At 38.9% G+C, this 25,407-nt stretch overlaps 1 protein-coding gene across 4 annotated transcripts in view; it reads right to left on the bottom strand.

Moving 5' to 3' along the window:
- The window catches only part of TIC40 (hydroxyproline-rich glycoprotein family protein), an 85,969-nt gene that overhangs the window by 10,850 nt on the left and 49,712 nt on the right, over window positions 1-25,407 (bottom strand). For all 4 annotated transcript variants that reach the window (XM_010245604.3, XM_088887324.1, XM_010245605.3 and 1 more), the window contains 2 exons: window positions 24,402-24,447; window positions 16,569-16,663 (listed from right to left, as the gene is read on the bottom strand). In XM_010245604.3, coding sequence (XP_010243906.1) covers window positions 16,569-16,663; window positions 24,402-24,447 — 141 coding nt within the window. The remainder of the gene's footprint in view (window positions 1-16,568; window positions 16,664-24,401; window positions 24,448-25,407) is intronic.

Raw genomic sequence — 25,407 nt, 5'->3', positions numbered from 1 at the left:
GATTAAAAAGGCACACGCCTCGCCTTGCTCCTTGCGCCTCAAGCGCATATTGACCCATGCGCCCTTTTTGTGCCTTGTGCTTTTAAAACACTGGTTTCATTAACTTGTGTGCAGTGTTTTAAAAGGCATGGGAGGCATACGCCTGGAGGCGTGCTCCCAAAATGCCACAAGGCATATGCTAGACGTTGACACCTCTAAGGCATACGCCTCATGCACTTTTTTCATGAGGCATGCTAAAGGCGTACACCTCATGCACATCTTATGTAAAAAGACAAAAAAAAAGAAAAAGGAAAAAAAGAAAGGGAAAGATAAAGAAAGAGAAGAAAAAAAGAGAAAAGGAAAGGAAAGGGAAACACCAAGCGTGTGATTTACATGTTATGTTTATATATTTTTATTTTAGATAATAGGTTTTTTAAAACATTTATTTTAAACTATTTGGCCAACGTCCACTATGAAGTTGTTGGGGATAACCATATATCCAGCAAATCGCCAAATCAACTACTAACTACTAACTAGTCTATTTTAGTTGTTTCTGTTTATCTGTAACTTTCAAAATAGTATTATATATATCATTATATTGTTATGCATGCCAACTTCTTAACACAAATATCACCAGGCTGGAAGAGGTATACAAATAGATATTTCTTTTAGCTCATTTTCTGATCACAAGTGTTCTTGTCAAGGTCTCTCCCTATCCTGTTAGCAAAACAAAGACTATGATGTTTTACAAACTAATACATAAGTGGCATCATTATATTAAATTTGGATATATCATTTTTGTAATCAAACTCTGTTAGTGCATATTTGTCTTACGCCACTGGTCCCAAGCCCAGATAAAGGAGGGTTGCATCAGGTTGGCAACCAGCAATAAAACCTTTGTCGAACACTTATGGTCATGAATCCTTAAATTGACCTTTTCCATACTTTGCTTTGATAGTTCATAAAAAGGGATAGATCGAGGATGATGTCACCAATAGAATTAGAGCAAGATGTGGAAAATGGGGGGGTGCATCCAGAGTCTTATCTGATAGATGAATACCACTTAAAAGGAAAATTTATACCACAGTAAGATGGAGTAGTTCTAATAGGTGATAAAATGATAGAAAGTACATTCAGATGGTTTGGTCACATGCATAAAAGAACACCTACAGCACCCACAAATATCACATTCAGATGGTTCTCCTCTCTTACAAATATTTCTTAACCATAGTTGCCAAGGATTTGCCTGGCACCCACCTAGGTGTCACCATCGTTCACAATTTCAATATTGGTGGACATTTTTCCATATAGAGATGGGGAGATTTCTAATGCTGTAAGACGTTTTAGAAGGCAGAAGAATCACCAGACAGTTCGGGCATCAAAGGTTTTCACCAAACTGAAAGGGGGTTGTTCAGAGTCAGTATCAAGAGACTGAAGAAAAAAGGAAGATTTTCCAAAAAAGCAGAGGTTTTCTGTTTCAAGCAAGAGATGTTGAAAAGTAAATGAGTAGTTTCACATCCCAATATCAAGTTGTTGCTAAAGATCAAATGTTCTGTTGTGAGGGTTGTGGAATCAGTCACATATCAGGTTAGCTTTGGTAATTCTCAGGGTCTGTTTGGTTTGCAGACAGGATTGGAATTGGAACCGCGACTGGAATCCCCAGGAATCAGAATTGGATTCCAATTGTTGTTGTTTGGTTCGTTTGGAGTTGGAATCAGAAACAACTGAAAACGTTCAATTTTATATTAGTCTACTTATTATTTTATTATTACCTAATTAATATTTTATGAATATATAATTATTTTATTAGTACATTGTTATTATTATTATTTTATTTTTTTGATCAATTATTATTATTTTATTATTACTAATAGTGTTTCTATTATTATATTTTTAATATTTATTATTTTATTCTATTTTATTATTACTTTAGTTATGTTATATTAATATTTATTTATACTTAATTATTTAATAACTGATATCTTTGTTTTATAATTAATTTTTAATATTTTATTATAGTACTATTATTTTATTACTATTTTACAACAGTTTTGTTAATAAATTATTAATATATTATTATTAATGTATAATATTTTATTATTCTATTAATATTAAGGTTTGGGGGGTTGTCATGAGTTTTTACTTGTTGACAGACTCTAAAAAATGGGAATCGCATTCCCTAGGGGAAGCCTGGAATGGCCATTCCCCCAAGAATAGGAATTAGAATCACATTCCTGCCAAACAAACAGTTAGAATTGAATGGGCCATTCCGATTCCAAATCAAGGAAACCAAACAGACCCTCAATTTGTTTAGCTTGGAGAGTTGTTCAATGGTTTGTTTTTTTGGGTGAGAGAAGATAAGGATTTTGATTTGGGTGGCGTTTGGATTAAGAGCCATTATTTCTTCTCTTGGGTGACTTTTGGTCACCTTTCTTGTAACTTCTTTTTCTTTTAATGAATTTTTTATTTTACTACCAAAAGAATTTCAAGGATATTTTGTGAAATTGCACTAAGATATTTGAAAAATCGAAAATGTCAAGGGAATGAAGATGTTAGTTATGTTCCAACTAGAGTTTGGGACTTCTAGGAGCTCTTGGAAAGGTTATCTATTTCTGTCTTGGATTTCTTGGTTAGTATTCGGGGTTCCCTCCCATGTCCTCTTCTTCCATCCATAGAATTAAAAGGTTGGCAGAAAATATCAAATTTACAACCAACTACATAGACTCCAACTGTGAGGATGTTCTTGATTCTGAAACCTACAGGAACAGGGGGGCAAATGGACTATGGGTCTGAAGGTTTCATGGTGTATGATACTACTTACCTCTAGGGGTGGGCCTGAAGGTAGGAGAACAGGGGGGGAATGAACTGTGGGTCTGAAGGTTTCATGGCGACTTCAAGGTGGAGACACTTCCTGAAAGTGGAGGCCAAGAACTTTCTGTTCGAGGAGTTAAAAATCAATGGACAACTTAGCTTGAAGATAATGGAGAAACAGAAGGCAACTGTATTGGTAGAAGGAAAAGAGACAGTGGAATGGCTCAAAGATTTTCTGGTTGAGGCTGCAAACAAAGGGAAAAACCCAAGTTGGAAAGAAAGAGTTACAGCAACAGGAAGAAGGTACATATTGGAATGCAGAAGGAACTATAGAGGATTTTAAATTACCCTTACAGAGTTCTTTGCCAAGGGTAAGAAACAATTGGTATACTTCCCAGAAGGAAAGGATAGCCAAGGTTGGCAGGGGGTTGCTGAAAGTCTTAAGGCTCTTCTGACTAACTGGAAGAAAGAAAAATAGATCTCTCAAGTGGAAGTACTGCAAGCTCCTAAACCTTCGGGCTCCAAGTATGACCCTTTAGCTGTGGCCCAAAGTACAGCCACCCCTACTGTGAACAATTTCAGGAGAAGTGTGGGAAAGGATGCTAGTAGTTGAAGGTAAAAGTCCAGTCTCCAATTGGAAGAAAGTTGCTGATCTTATGCAACATAAGTTGAGGTTAAGAAGTACTTTCAATATTAACTCCTTCTGACAGTTTTAAAGCAGTACTCGATCCCCTTGATAATTTGGTGGAAGTTTCTGCTAAGAGCTTCCAAGAAGTCTGGGGGTCTTTTGATGTGTTTCATTGGACTCCCTCATCTAACACAAAGACATTTTCGATAATGGATGGAGTGGTGATTCGGGTATTAGGGCTGCCTTTTCATCTGTGGAAACATGAAGTAGCCTCTGTCATTGCTGTTCTTTGTGGTGCACGTCTCGATGGTGAATTTTGGGGAGATCTTTGTTCAACATCCCTCCTCTTGAGTGGAGTCAAACCAGAGGAGATCCCTAGGAAAATAATTTTCTGTCTGGATGGACTATTCATCCCAGTGTGGTTGGCTTCCTCCATTGAAGCTGCACTGTGGAGGGAAGGTCAGCAGGTAGAAGATGAACAAGTAGAGGCACAGGTGCTACATGGAAGGTTGGGATTGGAAGTTCAGAGGTCTGACAGAAGGATAGGATTGGAAGATCAGAGGTTTGACAGAATTTTCACAAAAATGGATAAGCAGGCTTTAGCTCCTCCAAAAGAAGTGGGCAGATTGGAAAGTCAAAAACGTGAAGACCAAGTTAATGGGCTGGCTTATTTAAAGACCTATGCCCAAGTGGCAGCTAAAGGCACCAAAAACAGGCTTTTTAACACTTTAGGGGGTCTTTCCTCGAAAGGAAAACAATTTGAATTTAATCTAGCTGCAGAAAAGACAAGGGAGTCTCCAATTAAGGGTGAACCAGTGGGCCAAACCAGGGGGCATCTAACTTAAGTTGTCATCTGAGGGCCCATATTAACACTCAAGCCTGCAAAATTGTGTGGGCCCATTTTTTCAGAAGGAAATGACCCAATTAATTTGATTCCACTTGGCCCGTCTGTCAAATTGGCAAATGGGCCAAGTCTAGAAGGCCCACCAGCCTCAAAGGCACATGATCACTTAAGTAATCACATGCCAAAGGGTCTCCTTTTGATAGACACTAACTGTCGTCTATCTTCTTCCTCAAGCCCTGCAGTGTATCCCGTCTAAGAAGCTACAAAATCTCTCATCTAACCGTCGCAATCCCTGAACTGTCAGATGCAGTCAGTTAGAAATGGAGGAGGAAGACAGCTCCAAGGAGGAGGAATTTTCGTCAGAGTCTAACACAGACGACACAGTCAGCCTTGGTAGTGTGGATCTGTGGCTATCGAGGTCGATCTTAGAGGATGAAAGTTTTCACACAAACTTGCTTTTCTTAGAAGATGATGCCTTGGGCCCATCCGAAGACATCCAGGAGGAAGTTTTGCAAACTCTCAGGTCACCAAAATTGGCGGTAAATCCAGCAGAGCCTACAAAGGAAACACAGGGGACACTTAACCTGGAGCCTATTCCCTTTTCAACAGAGCAACAGACTCTCTTCATCGAATCAGAAGAACATGAATCTATATGTTCACAGAACATAGATTCAGCGGTTGGGGGACAAAATGCTAAGGTTGATTTGGATGTAACAGTTAACACAACTTTAATAGAACCAAATACACTTCCACTTCTCCTCAGATACAAGGTTTGGTGGCATCCCCTGATTACCTTTCTGGGACTTCAGAACCTTTTTCCTCACCCCATACTGGTATAGGTATATCTGTTCATTTGGTTTTTGGTACTGATGTGGGTTCTGTGCTTGAAACAGGTATCTCAGCTTCTCAATCGGAAAGAACAGCTTTTAGAGGGGAAGGTGTGGGCATAGCTAATGGTTGTATTGAAAAGGAGAGAGAGCTTCAGTTGAGAAAAAAGCAAGAGGAGGAATTAGAGAGAATCTAGAATCTAGCATGTGCTCTTCTTGAGGAGTACACACAAGAGGAGGAGAGAGAATGCTGACAAAAACAGTGAAAAGGAGGGGGGAGAGCTACTCTTGAAAAAATTGCAGGAGGAAGAATTAGAGAGGATATGGGGGCAAATCTGTGAACTATTAGAGGAGTATAAGATCACAGAAGATTATTTGGAGGAAAACACATACGAGAATGAGAACCCAAAAAACTGTCCAGGCACCCGAGGAATGGGAAATAACAGAAAGAAAAAGAAAAGAACTGAGGTAGAGAGGCTGATTTCAAATATAGAAGGGGACATTGAATTTAGTGGCAGAAGGGGAAGACGCCCAAGTAGGAACTTTTAACCTTAGTTGGGCTCTAAAATTTTGTTTCCCATGAAAATAATCAGTTGGAATGTAAGGGGCTTAGGGAGCGCAAGGAAAATAATGTTAATAAAAGACCTACTCAGAAGGAATAGGCATGATATAGTGATGCTAAAGGAGACCAAATTAGTCGAATTTGACAGAAAATGGGCCAGAAGTGTGTGGAAGTCAAGAGGAATAAGTTGCACCTTTGCACCCTCTTGGGAGGCTTTAGGGGGTATTGTCACATTGTGGAGAGAGGATGTTCTAGAGGCAAAGGCGGAATTAATAAGAAACTTTTCGGAGTCTGTAAAGTTCAAGTCGGTGAACGATGGTTTCGTTTGGGTGTTGACCAATGTGTATGACCCTAATATCTATAGAGAGAGGAATGAATTTTGGCAAGAGTTATATGGAATCCAAGGGCTACGGGAGGGTCCTTGGTGTTTGGGTGGTGATTTTAATGTATTACAGTACATTAATGAGACAAATAACCCCCATTAGCTCATTACAACTAGTATGAAAACATTTAATGATTTTATTAATTGTAGTGAGCTTAAGGAGCTTCCTCTTGTGCAAGGCCTTTTTACTTGGTCCAACTTCCAAGAAAGCCCAAATTGCTCGAAGCTTGATAGATTCCTTTTTAACAAAAGTTGGGAAAATCATTGGAGAGACTTGCTATCCAAAGCTCTACCTAGAGTTGCCTCCGACAATTGTCCCATTGAGCTAGGACAAGAACCTTTCAGGAGTGGACCCAAACCCTTTAGATTTGAAAATATTTGGCTGACACACCCAGATTTTGTAAAAAAGATTGGGGAATGGTGGAATCAAGATAATGAGGGGGGTGAAGTGAAAAGGGTTAAGGTTTAATAAGAAGTTAAAAAGCCTAAGGGGGAACATAAGAGAATGGATGATCAGAGACCTTTTTGGGACCTTTTTGGGAGAAGAGAGGAACAGAAATCCTATCTGATGACCCAAATAGAGGACTTGGATGATTAGGAATCTCAACAAACCATGAATACTCAGGAAAGAGAATTAAGGTGGAGGTTGAAAAAGGAATTAGAGGAGGTTCTTTTGCGAGAAGAGATATCCTGGAGGCAAAAATCTAAGCATGAATGGATAAAGGAAGGTGACAAGAATACCAAATTTTTTCATGAGATGGCCAATGGGAGGAAAAACTTGGTGACTAAACTTTAAGTGGATGGTGTGGAGTTGGAATCTCAAGAGGAAATAACCAATTGTTTTGTAATGCACTTCTAATCTATATTAAGGAAACCTCTATCTAGTCGAGTGGAGTTGGCTAGGTTGGATTGGCCTACACTGTCTGAAGAGATGAAATTATGGTTGGAAAGGGGTTTTGAGGAGGAGACCCGACGGGCAATTTTTTCAATGGATAGATCTAAGGCACCAAGGCCTAATGGCTTTACTATGGCTTTCTTTCAAGACTGTTAGAACATAATTAAAGGAGACTTGTTAGAAGTTTTCAAGGAATTTGAGGAACAGCCTGTCATTAGCCATGGAGTAAATGCCACTTTCCTAGCCATGGTCCCTAAGAAGAAAGAGGCCAAACATCCCAAAGACTTTAGGCCAATCAGCTTGGTAACAAGCATCTATAAGATACTGGCAAAGGTCTTATCTTTGAGGATCAAAAAGGCTCTTCCCCCCATCAGAAGTCAAGCTCAAGGTGCTTTTGTTCATGGTAGACAAATATTTAACCAAATTTTAATAGCAAATGAAAGTGTGGAAGAGATGAGAAGATTGGGTAGGCAAGGTTTTGTTTGCAAATTGGGTCTTGAAAAGGCCTATGATTTAGTGGATTGAAGTTTTCTGCTAGAGGTGCTCAAAAAGTGTGGTTTTGGGGATAGATGGTGCAAGTGGATAGGTGGTTGTCTGACGTCTTGCCATTACTCAATTTTAGTAAATGGAGTAGCAAAGGCTTAAGACAAGGTGATCCATTGTCCCCTTTCCTTTTCACATTGGTTGTTGATGTTTTTAGTAGACTTTTGTCAAAAGCAGACAGGGTTGGATTGATAAGAGGATGGAGATTAGGAAGAAATCAAGTTCGGTTACCCACCTTCAGTTTGCAAATGATATCATAATCTTTTGTGAGGGATGTGATTTGTTGAGGGCAAGGAATCTAAGAAATCTAATAACCCTCTTTGAGAATGTCTCAAACCTGAAAATAAATCTTCAGAAGAGTTGTGTGGTGGGGATAAATGTGGAGGGAAGGGAGTTGGAGTCTATTGCTGCCTGCTTAGAATGCCCTATTTCTGCTTGGCCCTTGACCTATATAGGACTTCCCCTGGGTGCAAATCCAAAGGAAAGTAGGTTTTGGATCCCAGTGGTAGAAAAGTTTGAAAAAAGGCTAGTGACCTAGAAAAAGAGCTATATCTCTCTAGGGGGTAGAATAACTTTGATTAGGGCCTCACTCGCAAACTTACCCATCTACTTTTTGTCTGTTTTTAGAATACCTGTTAGGGAAGCCAAGAAGATAGAAAAGTTGATGAGGGATTTTTTGTGGGAGCCAGGTGCAAAGAAAAAGGATTAGTTGATTAGATGGGAGGTGGTGAGTCGAAGCAAGGAACAAGGGGGCTTAGGGTTAGGGAACCTAGTAAATAAGAATGAAGCTCTTTTGGGCAAGTGGTTATGGTGGTGGCCTCTAGAAAGAGAGATTGTGGCACGAGGTGGTGGCTAGTATCCATGGCTGTTCTAAATCTGGTTGGGATGTCGGGGTATCTCAACGGGCCACATTCACTACACCTTGGAAGGCGATTTTTGGCATCCTCCCAAAATTTCTCAAGTTCGTAGGTTATGATGTCTGCAATGGTAATTCTATGCTTTTTTGGGAAGATGTTTGGGTGGGCAACCAACCATTAAAAGACCTCTATCCCTCCCTTTTTTCTATTTCCCTCTATAAAGGAGCTTGTTCCAAGGTTTCTTTCTCCCCCCATTCTCCCATTGTCTCTTGTTTCTACTGTAGCTACAGTAGTCCGAACCAGTAAGGAGAACAAGAAAGAGAAGGAGAAGAAGAAGAAGAAGATGAAAGAACTGTCGAACCTTATAGCTAAACCCTATCAGTGATTAGGCTTCTAATTAAATGTACAAGGACTAAACTGCCCCTACTTAAGTATGGGACAAAGAACCTCTAATAAGACTGCCACATAAGCTCATAACTTAACCAAGGTGAGTTGACTAATCTACCCTTATTCGGCTAACTCTAACACTCCCCCTCAAGCTGGAGAGTATATGTCATATAATCCCAAATTGTTACATATATAGTTCACTCTCCTTGAGCTTAAGGCCTTTGTAAACAAATCTGCCCACTGATCACCTGAGCTTACATGTTCTGTGCTTATCTCTCCAGTAAGAACCTTCTCCCTCACAAAGTGGCAATCAATCTCTATGTGCTTTGTTCTCTCATGAAAAACAGGGTTGGATGAGATATGGAGCGCAGCTTGATTGTCATAGTACAACTTCATTGGTTTATCCATGTGGAACCCGATTTCTTGTAGGAGATTCCTTAACCACACTAATTCACATGTAGTGTGTGCCATGGCTCTGTACTTGGCTTCAACACTAATTCACAAGATTTCCTCCAAGAAATGTGCAGTAACCTGTAGTAGATCTTCTATCAGACACAAAGCCCGCCCAATCTGCATTCGTGTACCCAACTACTTCAAGTTTTCCTCCTGGTTTATACAATAGCCCACGGCCCGGAGCTCCCTTCCAATATCTTACAATTCTAAGAACTGCATCCCAGTGAGATATACGAGGGTTCTGCATAAATTGGCTCACAACACTGACTGCAAAGGAGATGTCTGGTCTCGTGATAGTCAAATAGTTCAGCTTCCCCACTAGTCGTCTATACCTTCCAGGATCATCAAATATTTCCCCTGTATCGCTGCTCAACTTAACATTTGGTTCCATAGGAGTCTCATCCGGTTTTGCACCTAACAGTCCTGTTTCGTCCAATAGATCGAGAACATATTTTCTTTGGCACAGGTTTACACCTTGTCTTGATCTAGCAACTTCTATACCCAAGAAATACTTCAATGTCCCAAGGTCTTTTGTTTGAAAATGATTTTGCAGAAAGACCTTGAGTTTGTCGATCCCCAATTTGTCACTGCCAGTTATGACAATATCATCCACATAGACCACTAATAAAATCTTTCCAGCGTCTGAGTCATAGTTGAACACTGAGTGATCAACCTGGCATTGTTTCATTCCAAAATTCTTCACCACTTCACTAAACTTCCCGAACCAAGCACGAGGCGATTGTTTCAACCCATAAATTGCCTTTTTCAATCTGCACACCTTACCAGCCTCCCCCTGAGCAACAAACCCAGGCGGTTGCTCCATATTTACCTCCTCTATAAGGTCACCATGAAGGAAGGCATTTTTTATGTCAAGTTGAAATAAGGGCCAATCATACATAACTGCCCGGGAAATTAACACACGGACAGAGCTAATCTTAGCCACTAGAGAGAAGGTCTCCATATAGTCCACTCCATACAACTGTGAATACCCTTTAGCAACAACTCTGGCTTTCAGACGCTCCACACTACCATCTGGCAAGTATTTAACAATATACACCCATTTACAACCCACAACATGCTTACCAGGAGGAAGAGTAGTGAGCTCCCACGTGTGAGTATGCTGAAGAGCAGAGAGTTCCTCCTCCATTGTCTGCCTCCACCCAAGTGAACTAAGAGCCTCTTGGACATTGTTAGGTATGGAAATAGATGACAATAGTGAAACAAACTGACGATGTGAGGCGGAAAGGCGAGATACTGAAACAAAATTGGAAATGGGATGGAGAGTAGAACTACGTTTACCTTTCCGTAAGGCAATGGGTAGGTCAAGTCCTGAAGGTTCAGCAGTAGGAGCAACGACAGGATCCGCAGACAAGGTAGAAGCTGGAGGAGGGACCGGTGTCGTTCGACGTGTATACACTTGCCGAATTGGTGGTCGTTCAGTAGGGATCTGCACTGGATGAGGTGATGAGTCAACTCCAACAGGAACACCCGGAACGGGATCACTGACCAAAAGAGGAAGAGGAAGTAAAGGTGGAGACGAAGATGCTTCAGTTCCTGAGAAGAAGGGAACAGACTCAAAAAAGGTGACATCAGGACAGACATAGCACTTCCAAGTAATGGGATTGTAACACTTATACCCTTTTTGAGTCCGAGAGTAGCCAAGAAAGACACACTTATTGGAGCGTGCATCCAACTTGTCTATTCCAGGACTCAGATTGTGAACAAAGCACACACAGCCAAAGATACGAGGTGTTAATGGAAAGGGAGACAAGGTGGGGAACAAGATAGAGAAGGGAGACCGACCATAAAGAATAAAGGAGGGCATCCGATTAATGAGGAAACACGCAGTAAGTACAGCATCACTCCAAAACCGTTTAGGAACACTCATATGATGAAGAATAGACCGAGTTGTTTCAAGGAGATGACGGTTCTTCCGTTCAACCACCCCATTTTGTTGAGGAGTGGATGCACAAGAAGTTTGATGAATGATGCCATGCTGTTCTAAATACTGTTGAAAGGAAGTTAGAAAATATTCACGACCATTATCTGAACAAAGAACTTTGATTGGAACACCAAATTGTATACGTATTTCAGCATAGAATTTTTGAAAAATGGAAAATAATTCACTCATTTCTTTCATTAAATAAATCCATGTCATTCTTGAACAATCATCAATAAAAGTGACAAAATACTTGTAACCATTATAAGACTCTATTTTGATCGGGCCCGAAACATCTAAATGAACCAAAGCAAAAGGACTCAACATACGACTTTCAACTCTAGGACTGAAGGAAACACGACGATGTTTCCCAAACTGACACGACTCACACTGTAACACTGACAAATGACTCAAAGACGGAACTAGTATCTTGAGTGCCTTGAGAGAAGGATGTCCCAGTCGACAATGCCACTGTAGAGGAGTGAGTGAAGTCTAAAGTGCCACTGACGATCCACCACCGTCAAGGTAATACAATCCACCAGCTTCATGCCCCCCACCAATCTTCTTCCCCGTCCTGAGATCCTGAAAAACACAAGAGGAAGGGAAAAAAGTAACAGAGCAGTTAAGAGTCTTGGTTAATTTACTAACAGACATAAGATTGAATGGAAACTTAAGGACATATAGAACAGATGATAAAGAAAGAGAAGCCATGTCAACATTGCCAACACCACAGATGGGAGAGGAGGAATCATTGGCAAGGGTAACAGTTTGAGATGTGGAAGTTTCAGAGAGAGAAGAGAACACACCTGGAGTCCCGGTCATGTGATCAGAGGCTCCAGAGTCAATAATCCAAGGAGAGGTTTTAGATGATAGGCAAGCTATACCTGAGTGGGCAAGAGTAGCAGTAGTGTGTTGTGAAGTGGACTGAAGGAACCGCTCATACTCATCACGCGGTACACTCACCATCTCCCTTCTGGAAACAGATGTAGATGTGGAAGGAGTTAGGTTTGCCTGTTGATTATCATTGACATCAACCCCACCAGCAACAGCATGATTGGCCCATTTAGAGGGAGGGCGGCCATGAAGATCATAACAGAAATTTACGAAATGTCCTTCCCTGCCACAGTGGGTACACTTCCTTGTAGAGCTGCCTTTTTCTTTGCCACGGCCTCCCCCTGAGTCACGACCACCACCACGGCCAAATATGGAACCACCACGACCTCCTCGGGAGGCATGTCCTCCCTCTTTCGTACCACGTCCACCTCCTCTGGCTGTCACAAAAACTGATCTATCAGACTGTGTGGGATTCTCTGTCTGTCCCAAAGAAATCCTATGAAGCCGAGCAAACACTTCCTCAAGTGTAGGAAGGGTAGAGCCCCCCAATATTTGGGCCTAACTGGTTCATACTCTGATTTCAACCCCACTAAGAACCTTGTGACATCTAGTTGTTCCCTCTGTTGTTGCTGAACCTTAACATCTGGAATGAGAGGATGATAGACATTGAGTTCATTTCTGAGGTTCTTCATACTGGCATAGTACTCTTCTAGGGTTTTATTTCCTTGTTGCAGACCAAAGTACTCCTGATAGAGCTGATATACCCTTGTAGTATTATCTTGCCCAGAATACAGCTTCTTGGCATGTTCCCATATGTCCTTAGCTGTATCTAAGAACATGAAGTTGGCACTTATTTTGGGTTCCATACTATTCCATAGCCATGTCATGATTTGAGCATCCTCCTATTCCCAATCATCAAACCCTAGAGAGTCAGCCGGTGGTTTATCTTCTTTCACATGCTTCACTTTTCTCTTTGCCTTGAGAAAAACTTCCACCGACTTGGCCCATGGAACATAGTTCACACCATTCAGTTTAATTGAGGTCATCTGTACACCTAGATAGTCAGAGGAAACCACCACACTAGGTTTCTAATCACTACAGCCATCTCCCATTGCTGCCATGATACTCTTTCAATGCTGCCTCTAATCTGAATTCCCAATCACCAACTAAGTGCTGCTGTCAAGAGTTTGATGTTCCACACCACTACTGATTTCACAAAAAAAAAAAAAAACACGGCTACACCGACATTAATTCAGCACTTACTAACCACATGCAAACTCTCTTACAACTACTCAACAGAGTTTGTGCATCACAAGCACCACCACACAGCCATAGCTGTCACACACAATACAGACCTGCTTTAACGCTTTTAAGAGGGCACCACAAGACCAACAAAAACTCAACTAGTACCATTGCATTACACCTTGCACCATTCGGCCACCTACAGTAGCAGCCCTTACACCATTTGGTCACTGTAAACACAGCCTGTTCTTGGAATTTTTCCAAGAACCAGGCCAACAACCAACCTAGTTCTCTAGGTTCTGATCAGTCCTCAAGTTCTTGAAGATTTTCAACCCAGAAATACCAACAGCACACAGAGGAGAGATAACCAACCTTCGTTTGAGAGCTTCAGCCAACCATTCACTGCTGAAGTTGTTTTCTTAGGAAAGGAGGTTCTGTGCACCAGAAAAAAGAAGAGCTGTGATGTTTCAGGCCTGGGATGAACCACTTTTCTCCATTGACAGCCCAGAGAAGAAAAGGAGAGAACTGAAGCACGAACTGAAGTTGTCACGAACTGAAACAGGTCACGAACTGAAGTTGTCACGCTCTGATACCATGTTTCTACTGTAGCTACAGTAGTCCAAACCAGTAAGGAGAAGAAGAAAGAGAAGGAGAAGAAGATGAAAGAACTGTCGAACCTTATAGCTAAACCCTATCAGTCGACCTCTTAATAGTGATTAGGCTTCTAATTAAATGTACAAGTACTAAACTGCCCCTACTTAAGTATGGGACAGAGAACCTCTAATAAGACTGCCACATAAGCTCATAACTTAACCAAGGTGAGTTGACTAATCTACCCTTATTCGGCTAACTCTAACATCTCTTAATTGGGATTTTGGGTTCCGTAGAGGGTGGAGGGATGAGGAATCGGTTTCTGCCTCTAAGCTCTTAATTTTACTTGATTCTATTTGTTTGGACCCTCCTTAACCAGATAGAAGAATTTGGTCTTTGACCTCGAGTGGCTCCTTCTCTTGTTCTTCCTTCTTTAAGTTCCTATGCTCTACTCCTTCCCCTTTGTTGTTCCCAGTTAAAGAAGCCTGGTCAAGGCCAATTCCACCTAAAATTGTTGCTTTTTGTTGGGAAGTGTATTATGGTAAAATTAATACTGTGGACAATGTTCAAAAAAAGATACATTTTTCATGCTTGTCCCCCAATTGGTGCATTTTATGTAAAGTGCAGTATGAGGACTGTTATCACCTACTGATTTCTTGCTCTTTTACAGTAAATATTTGGAATTGGGTTTTTACATTGTTTGGGTACAAGTGGAACCTGCCTCCTAAAGTAAATCTGCTTTTTGATCCGTCTTTTTTTGGTTGGCCAACAAAGGGAGGGAAAGGAATGTGGAAATGTATTAGGGCAGCCCTCTTATGGACCATTTGGGAGGAAAGAAACGCTAGAATTTTCCAGGAGAGAAGCATTACTGAAATAAAGGATTGTATACTGACAAGGGCAATCCTTTGGCTAAAAACTACTAATCTCTTTGCGAGTTACTCTAGTGATGACCTTCGAAGGAGTTGGGCAGAAGTGGCCTCCACATCATCCAAGAAAAATAGAACACAAGCAAGTAGGTTACCCCCTCCGGAAGGAGTTGTAAAGTTGAACTTTGATGGGAGCAGTCAAGGCAATCCAGGACCTTCAGGTAATAGGAGGGATCTTGAGGAATAAGGATGGCAATATTCTGTCCTTATTCTCAGGTCCAATGGGTTATGGAGACTCTATAAGGGCTGAGATATTAGCTGTGGTACAAGGACTATAGATTTCCAACCAACTTGGAGTGACTAATTTGATAGTTGAAGGAGACTCTAAGGTGATAATGAGATGGATGTCGGACCCAGAAATTGTTGTTTGGGGATAATAGGGACATCATCGAAAAAGTCAAATGGCTTACGAGAACCATGTCAGTTAGCTTTCAGTGGATTAGTAGATCGGCAAATGATTTGACAAATTCTTTAGCTAAACAAAGGGCTTCAAGGGATTCTCTCTTTTTGGCTAATTTGTAACTGCAATCTGAAAAGAGTCAGGTTTGGAACCACCTTTAAGGGGAGGTTAACACCTTGTGCCTCCTCTTAGGGAGCTTCATGCTTGTACTATTTCTATTTCTATTTAATAAAATACCATTCATTCATCAAAAAAAAAAACATTAGAAGAAGTACAATTAATTGCACATTTAAGGAAAAAAATTAGCAAACAACTGTGTGAATCAAAAGGAGAAGATTAAGAGACATCAATAGGTATCTTCTTTTCTATCTCGCTTTTAGTCTTTTGTCATAAAATATTTTGATTAGATTGAGTATCCACATTTCTAGTTTTATCCTTCTAATTTTTGAATTATAATGACTTGGTAGGTGAATCGTATCAAAATAATAAACAACTATTCAATCACCAAATTCTCATTTGTTGTTTTAGAAAAGATTTTTAAAAAACCATTATCAGTAAATGAAATATCAGAAAGTATCTAATGATATTTTAAAATTTTAAACCTTAAATGTAGAGTCTACAGAGAAATCAGAAATATCGTCTACATATCAACAATATATCGGAAATATTACAGAAAAAATAGATTCCTAGATAATTTCATATTGCACCCTAGCACAATGAGAAAAATTTAGAGAAATTTCGTCAAATATCTCTAATATTGCAAACCATGAATGTTGCCTAGGCAACTAGGCATCTTTACTTGTAGCAAAATGATGCCCATTGTGGCTAGGGGCCCACATAGGAAAAAATTACAAGGTGGGAGCCTTATGATAAGATCATCCATATTGCTACATCATTACTATATCTCTGTTAACACATTATATTATATACAGCATTTTCTTTGTTTTAAAGTTTTACTATTGAAATTTAAAAGATCAAATAGTTGTGAGAAAAGGAAAAAGAGATCCTTTTATTTATATACAGCATTTCTTTAAAAGATCAACTAGGCACCTTTCTAGTTGTATCCTTTTATTTATATACAGCATTTCTTTTTTTTTTCTTTTTTGATCATTGTTTTTTCTATTCTTGCTCTCTCATGTTAAACAGCAGCAAAATACTTGTTCTTTTCCACTTTTACTTTCCATCTAGAATTCTTATCATATAAAGCTATAGCCTTCTTTAGATGCTAATTAATATGAAATTGCTCTGTCAAATAACCATTATATGCATGCTGAATAATATAACTAGCCAGTTCTTTATGTCATAGGATTCTTATTGCTTAGGCAAGTATGTGCCCCAGTATCACCTAGAATCACCCAGCCGCCTTGACAACAAGGATTACTTATCACACTGTTAAAAAGAAAAGCATACCAATAGATACTTAAATAACACAGCAACAATTTTGGTTTATCTTAATTCTTAAACTTACCAAACTGCTGTTTGACTTCTGGACTGCTAAGATCAAAATTTTTCAACGAATCCATCATTTTATTGTCCCATTCATTGCTTCCCCCCATATTGTTTCTGGAATGAAACATTGAAAGAGAAAACAGGAATTGATTTCTTAAATAAATTGGCATTCAACATCTTTGAGTTGTTGACTTAACATAAAATAAATAAATAAATAAATAAACAAATATATATAGATAGTTAGATAGATATATAGATAACAGATAGCAGGAACTTCAAAATAGACTTTCAGAAAGATTCATAAAAATGAGAAAAAAGTATAAACATCTTACTAATTGCTAGCAATGAACAGCAAAATAATGGTGAAACTAAACAACATTTAAGGTCCATGCTATTTGCTTATAAGTTTCTTTGCCATTCAATGAAAGGTATTTGGTTATCAGATACTTTGATTACCAGTTGTTTAAAGGGGTGAAACATTTGATACTTGAATCTGCCTAGTGTTGTTTGCTCTTTAATTGGTATGTAAGCAAGAGCCCAGATCTCCTGCCCACATTTATCGCAGCCACACATGGAGAACATCTCATCTTCTGCATAGTATTATGCAGGGGGAGATGTTCCCAATTCATGGGGGGTGGTGTATTGTGGGTAGGCGTGGGCAGGATATCTGAATTCTGTAGGCAAGGCTCACTTTCATATATGCAGCTTGAGTTGCTCAGAACCCTAGGCTGGACACTTTCTTCTTCTGGGTGACTCTATTTCAACTAAACCTTGAACCTTCACCATTGGAAAGTGTCCTGTTGTACATCCGCTTCTTCACTCTTGTTTTGTATCTTGCTTCAACCCAATGTCTGGTTCCAAGTGCATAGACTCTTCTTTAGATAAGTTATGGCCTCTGATAAATCTCATTTGTTCTCAGTTTGATCATACCAGATGACCAATCTGCCTAGGAACTAGAAAAATGGGATGTTGATAATGCAAAAATCAACTCCTGGCTGTTAGGGTTTGTGTATACCTGCATGGCACATCAGCATAGGGGCTTCCAGAATCTAGACTGCAAGGGCCATGTAGAACTATGTAGAAAAGGTATATCAACAGACCAATTTAGCAGGGAATTCCAACTTGAATATGTTATATTTAACTATACTCAGGGAGACAAGAAGATCACTGACTACTATGAAGCTTCGCCCAGAGTATGAATTAGTGAACAGGCATTCTTAACAAGATGCAGTAGCAGATATAATCTGTCTTAGGGAAACTCTATATGACGACTCAAGCATCTCTAGAAGGAAAGAAACAGACATAGCCTTTGTGGTCCATACCATGAGGAACAATGTCATGAATGCAAAGAAATGTGGCCACATTAGTTCTTACAGTAAGAAAAGAATCTTCTGCACCTATTGCAAACTTCCTGGACATATACTTGCTGAATGCAAGATTAGGCCACCCACGGTGGAAAAAGATCTCACAGGGTTTATCAAGCCAAGCCTAAAGGGAACAAACATGGAAAACTCATGAAAGGCACCAACTCTGTCTACAAGTTCATCTCTAAGCATTGTCAATTTAATCCTTCTGTGTCACCAATTTGGATTATTGACTCTAGTGAAACCAATGATATGATCTGCGCTTCACTCCTAGCTCATCCTATATTCCTTACTCTGGTAGTGACAATTTAACTCCCTCAGTTGCACCTTGTGATTCCTTTTATCTAAACAATGTTTTTCTTGTTCCCAAGTTAGCCACCAATTTAGTTTCTTATGGTCAGTTGATAATGGATACACTACCAACTTCTCTCGTAATAGTTGCTTAAAAACAGGACAAGCACACTAGGACAGTGATTGGGAGGGGCAGTAAGATTGGGTGCCTAACTGCCCGAGATTTCAGAGCTGATCATAAAATCTCACAGAATTGTCTTTTGGGTTCTACATGTTCTCTTGCTGCTGATACTTTCTGGAATCTCTGGCATAATTATCATGGTCATCAACATGACAGACTTCGTCTCATTACTAATTCTAATTGTTTGAAGGGTAAATTACCACCAATGTCTAATATTGATACATCATGTATCGCCATTGAGTAAAAGTATCATTTTGCCATCCTCGGTTAGGTCTACTGTTTCATCTGCCACCTTATAATTTTGCTCATAGTGATGTATGGGGGGCTCATTCCTATTTCATCTCATATAGGTTTCAAGTATTTTGTACTGCTCATGATAATTATACCAAACATACATGGATATATTTTTTGCATAAGAAAAATGAAGTTCTTCTACAAACATTAAGGTTCTTTGTTCTGATTCAGGGAGAGAATACATTGATAGTCAGTTCCAAGGCACAAGAAAAATGAAGTTCTCCAAGATTCCTGTGTCCTTCCTTCCTTTTGGGTTGAAAGCAGTTGCCACGTCAGTGTGCCTTGTTAATTGACTTCCCACTCCAAACTTTTTCAATTCTTCTCCTTTCCTACATTTATATCATCATCCCCCTAACAATTCAATCTTACATGTTTTAGTTGTGTATGTTTTGTGCATCTTCCTCCTTTTTTTCTTTTGGTAATAAAGACAAATCATTAAGAGAGCAGAGGAAAACAGCAAGAAGCCAACTGGCTAGTTGGCAAGGTCACTGCATGGTTGTAGTGGAGAGAGGATCAAATCCTGCCTAAACCGGGGGGGGGCTTATGGGTTGGGGGATGGTCTACCCCGTTGAATTGTGTAGAACCCATGGAGCCACAAAAAAGCAGCAAACCAATTCAAGCAACACAAACACACAACCAAACATAAAACAAAGACAATGCCAACACCAAACCACCAACTACTAAACAAACCCACTATTAGAACAATCACCATCCACAACTACACTAATTGCCATATCCTTGTTGAACTGACTCAATATCCAATTCAGGGGATTTTAAACACTATTCCCCCTTGCAAAAAAGGCCCAAACTTTGCTGCTAATTGAGACACTTCATTTCCAAAACTTAAACAAAAGAAAGTTGCGAATCTAATTCCCTACAAGCAAATGACAGGTCTGGGGCTAGGAAAGTTGAATCTCTTGGCCAATCAGCATCATTCTTGGAGAGCCCAGATTAACTTCCATGCCTTGTGACAACTACTTAAACCTTCTTTTGTCATTAATATAGTCCCAACAGTTAGCATTCTCCCCTGTTTGCAACTAGCTTTTGAATCCGCCCCCCCCCCCAATTATCAATTTGTGGATGTGCATTTCCTTGGCTTTTTAAACCCCTTCCATGACAACCAAAATTTCAGCTCTCAGAGTCACCCACACAAATAGGGCCTGAAAAAAGAGCAACAATTCTTCCTTAATCATTTCTAAAAACTTTCCAATGCCTGAATGTTCTGAATTTCCTTCTGCATCCACCAAAGTTCTGCTTTATCAATCCACTAACTGATGGGGACCAAGATGGCCTATTGACAATCTTGAAAGGCGCTAAATCAGCCACTTCCACTGCATCCACATGTTTCTCATCAGGTCAACAGCAGGAATATTCTCAAAGAGTTTTTATGATTTCACCCAATGGCTACAATTAGGGCACCCTTACTCCTCACATTTTCTGAAAACATCCTTTGACTCCTTTCTCCCCATATTGTCCAACACACCACCCCTTCTTCAGCCAACTAGCCAAGGTAGAGGCAAACAAGCTTTCTACACTTGGCAGGGGGTTCCACTCGCATCCAAACAAATAAAGAAACCATTCCCAAATTGAAGGAACAAAGGGCAGGAGAATAATAAGTGATAGCAGGCCTCACCATTAACCTTACAAAGAGAACACCAATGAGGGAATAAGCACCAACTAGGTCTTTTTGTTTGGAGTAGATCACAGGTGTTAATTCTTGCCAGAGACACTTCCCAACAAAAACCTCCTATCCTAGAAAGTATGGGCTTACTCCAAACCACCTTAATCGAAAAACGCAATTCAAGACTATCACCTGACTGTATTAAGGACAAGAAGAAATAGGAACAAGAGAAGGAAACAAAAGAGGGAAGAGTCCAAATTCAACCATCTCTTTTCAAGGATCCAAGAAAACCTCTTCAAGACCAATGGAGCAAGGTTAAGAGCATAAAAAAAGGCCTCTTCTGAACCCCAAATTCAACCATGAAGGCCTCTTCTGAACCCCAAATCCCAGTCAAATCCAGAATTTAAATTGGAAGGAAACAAAAAGAGGAAATGAGCTCATCCTTCCAATTAGAAAGGGCATAAAAGAAGGGGAATTGTTCTTTTAGGGATGAGTTTCCCAACCAGACATGTTACCAGAATTTGGCAAGAATACTAGAAGAAGGATTATACCTGATGTTTTTTTTCTTAACCATTAAAAAAAACAAACAAACGTCACCTCAAAGATTGATAGCTTCATATGCTAAACTTTCTACTCAATTTTCTAAAATTGCTTTTGCGGGTTACAGTTCCTATCATAAATGTTTTTATGTTATGAATTATGATCCCTCTCTTTGTTACTTTCGTGTCTCTAGAAATGTTTTGTTCCTTGCGAAAATCTTTTACTTTAAACATGTGGTTAAATCAATCCTCATAGTCCTTTTCTATTGTCCTTGATGCCACAGACATTTCCCACACTTATAAACAGACAACTACTATACACACTAAGATGCATGCCTTGCTTGACAATGACACCTAAGATTTGGTGCCACTTCCTCTTGGTGTTATTCTTGTTGGCAGTAAATGGATCTTCTCCAATAAACTAAAATCTAATGGCAGTAATGAGTAATCCAAGTAAAGATTAGTCACTCAGGGTTACATACAAGAGTATGGCTACGATTATGAAGAAACATATGTTCTTGTTGTTAAGATGACAACTATTCAGCTCATATTTGCCTGATCTTTGACAATGGCAAATCTTTCAGATGGATGTCAGAAAAGCATTTCTTCATGGTAAGTTGAAAGAAACTGTCTAGATGAAGCCTCCACCTAGTTATCATTCATAATCTTCTCTAGTTTGTTGCCACAAAAGCTCCTATATGGGCTTACACAAGCTTCTCTCGCTTGGTGTGCGCACTTCCATATTGTTAGTCTGGAGGCTGCCTATCATTAAAGTGCTGATGATTTATCTCTCCTTTTCATCATCCTGCCCAAGGCATCAGTCTTCTCCTTGTCTGTGTTGACAATAATCCAATTAATAGTGATGATATTCAAACCAGATAACTTCAACAGTTACTTTAGCACCCCTTTCATATGGACCTTGGTCCCATTACATATTTCCTGGGAATGAAAATTCAAACTCCTACTGGTGGCATCTTGTGATTCAACATAAATATAAGGATTTAAGTAAATTGGTTTATCTTACAAACAACAAGCATGTCTTTACTCCTATGGAGCTGAATCTGAAGTTACTAAGGATGATGGGAAGCTTTTAGCTGATTCATCCCTATATCGACAACTTGTTGGCAATCTTACCAAGTGTTTTAAAAGCGCAAGGCACAAAAAAGGCGCAGGGGCCAATTTGCACCCAAGGTGCAAAGTGCAAGGTGAGGCGTGCACCTTTTTGAAGCAAGGCTCAAAAATACAAAAGAAAAAATGCTAATAATAAAAAAAAATGTCAGAAAATTCAAAAAAATTTGCCAAAAAATCAAAAAATATTAAACTTAATATTAATAAAAAAATATAAACTTAAATTTTAAAATAAATGTTTTAAAAAACCTATTATCTAAAATTAAAATACATAAACATAACGTGTAAAGCATATTTAAATGAGAATTTAAAATTAAAATCAAACATATAAAACATCTTCAAGCATGTAAAACCCACAATCTCTTTTTTCCTCAATTGCATACTTCAAGTAGCTAATGTGATGTCAAACAAATTACATTCCTGATTCTACGAGCCACCTTTGTGCCACACCCCTCCGGGCAAGCCCAAACAAGTTCATGTTAGGGTCGTAAGTTCTTAATTCTCACACAAAAATAATGATTTTATAATTTTATTTGCCTTTTAAGATGATATTTTATTAAGATGAATGAATGAACAACATTAAAAATGTCAACTTTAATTTTAATCTAAATGATTTAAAGAATCTATTAGCTCAAATTAAAATGCATAAACATAACATATAAAGCATAATCAAAGTGGAGATCCAAAAACTAAACGTTTTCCAATCACATCATGTATTCCTAATTCTACGAGTGCCTTTGTACGAAGCCCGTTGAGGTTATCCCAAACAAGTCTATGCTAGGGCCTTAAATTCATATTTTGAATATAAGAAGTTGCTATTATAATTTGAATTATAGTTTCTTTATCTTTAAGAAAATGTATTGCATTAAGAAGAATCAATTAACAAAGGCACACACCTAAGCCGCAGAAAAAAACACAACCAAGCACACACCTAGGTGCAATAGGCACATGCTTAGGCACATGGGCTGCACCAAAGACTAAGCGAGGGGCAGACCTCAAAGTGCACCTCACCTGTGTGCCTAGGTGCACCTTTTAAATTACTAGTTTTTCCTACTCCCACATAGAATGGTTAGGATCATCCAAACTAAGTCCCTTTTCCATCTTAATTAAGTACTCAATTCACCTCTACCACCAATGAAAAGTCCAATCAAGCCGACTCAAAGTTATCTGATCCATCCAACTTTAATAGTTAATAATTGCCATATTGGTGTTGTCCCCAAGACCTACAAGTGAAAAAACAAGTCCACAGGCAAGACTAAAAACTCTGAAATGTAACTACAAGTCTACAATATAATTTCTAGTTATCAAAAAATTTTGAGACAACTCCCCACCTATTAATAATTTTACTACAGATCAAACCTTACCAAACTGATCCACAAATCAGCCACCATTAGACTGCTTCTATCAGAAACCACATAGCTTTTGTTTTCGAATTTTCCTCCATAAAATGTAGAAAAAATGTTAAATCTCTTCAATGAGCCTTGAAACCTTCATGAAAGTAACTCTAATCTCATCCTCTACTAGGTCTAAGAAGAAGAAGAGAACACCTTGAAGGGAATAGTCCATCTTGGGGACAAGCCCTACTTCTTTAGGTTATAAATTTGTTAATAAAGTACATAATAGATAAATTTAACCCTGATTATGAATGATATAATAAATGTCATAATTAACCCTGTGCCCTCACACCATACTACAATGGACCAAGTTTCTGAAAAGAACCATCAAAACTGAGCTTTAGAGCTCCCCAGGCAAGAAAAGACTTCCATATCAATAAACAACACCCCTACCAGGAGAATCAAAAAGCACATGATATATGCTTTAGGAAATAGTGAAACTGATCAGCACTTAGACTTCCCTAGAGAAGTGGCATTTCCCCTAAGGGTTCAATTAGTACTACTTCAACAACTGAGCCTAATTGATATTTCTTCTAATTTCTTTAAACCCAACTGCTTCCTACTGTTTCTTTCAAGGTGGCAGAGATTCACTCAAAAGATTAATGCTTAGTCTTGAGAACACAAGAAGATGAAAGATCTGCTTTAGACGAAAAGATGAGGATTACAGCATGTTCATTTGTGCTACCACCTTATGCCATTAAGACAGACAATCAATGGAAAATCACACACCAAAGAAATGCAAGTCATAATAAATCACTCTATCCCTAGACCTTCCTCTGAATTCAATCACAGTTCTTGAGCATACAACTCTCCTCTAAATACTCTAATCATTGACACCCATCCAGCTGAAAGCAAAACCTCGCTTTCTGTCTAATCTAGTTCAGAAGAGCAAATAAATAAAAGATTAGCAAGCATAAGTCAAATATAAAATGCCCACTTTGTTTAGCATTAATGGTCAGGAAAAACCAGCAATTCCAAGAGAATAGTTATATTACTAAAAAACCACGAAACAAAAGATGCCAACCAAAAAGTTAACATACAGCATATCTTCCAACTGCTGACGGTATTGTGGATTTTGAAGCATCCCTGTCAAAAAGCATGCATCACTACACATAAGTCAAATATAAAATGGATCATTTGTATTGTTTTCAAAACCTATAATTTTGCATAATGGTAAATGGTTTCTTCATTCAAAGCTAAACATACTGCTATTAGTGCATTATTTTTTCTATTCTTTATTGTTAGACAGAGCCGCAAGGGGATTGATGTAATTCTCTTCTTTTTATTGTTATGCTATCACATACCTACAAATAAAAAAGGGGGTGCTGCTGGCCCAAGTTTTTTTTGCTCTCCAAACATTCTCCTCTCTCCCTCTTCCCGTCTCTTCTCCTTCTTTCCTTTTCTTTTACAGATTCTAAGTAAAAACATGGTATCGAGTTTCCACCATGTCTATAATTTTTACAATAATTCCATACTAAATTTCCAACACTTTTGACATGTTTCTTATATTTGGATGGCTGACATTTCCACTGACATCAACATTTTAAACCTTCCATAAGACTTATGGTTTTACCATTTGTACAATTCTTAAAGCCCAGTCGTACGTCTTATATCAATAAGGCATTTAAAAGTACCACATGACCAACTTTGGGGAAAGGTAAAAAAAAAAGTCAACTCCACAATGAGATATTCTTTGGTCTTGATGAAACACATAGCACATATCAGAAAATCAATCTTCAGAAGCATACAAATCTTATGGAAACATCAGGCAAGCTCCCCTTTCCCACTTCTCTCATCTTCTGCTTCTTTCCTTTTCCTTTACAGATTCTAACTGAAAACACATTGTGTAAATTGACTTTGATAATAAAATGAGACTTTTGTTCATGAGGCATTTATAGTTGTACTTGCTTATGACTAAAAAGTCCTCAAGGAATATTTTCAACTACAGAAAGGTGATAGGAGTGTAGAAGAGTACTATGCTTGCTTGAAGAGTCTGCGCAATGAGTTGGATTCGTATCAGCCCTTTTCGATTGATTTCAGAGTACA

This window comes from Nelumbo nucifera, chromosome 5 (assembly GCF_055504915.1).
Source record: "Nelumbo nucifera cultivar China Antique chromosome 5, China Antique-T2T, whole genome shotgun sequence".
Classification (NCBI taxonomy): Eukaryota; Viridiplantae; Streptophyta; class Magnoliopsida; order Proteales; family Nelumbonaceae; genus Nelumbo; species Nelumbo nucifera.
Note: the sequence above shows the minus strand (reverse complement) of the source record. Positions and strands in the feature narration are given on the sequence as shown.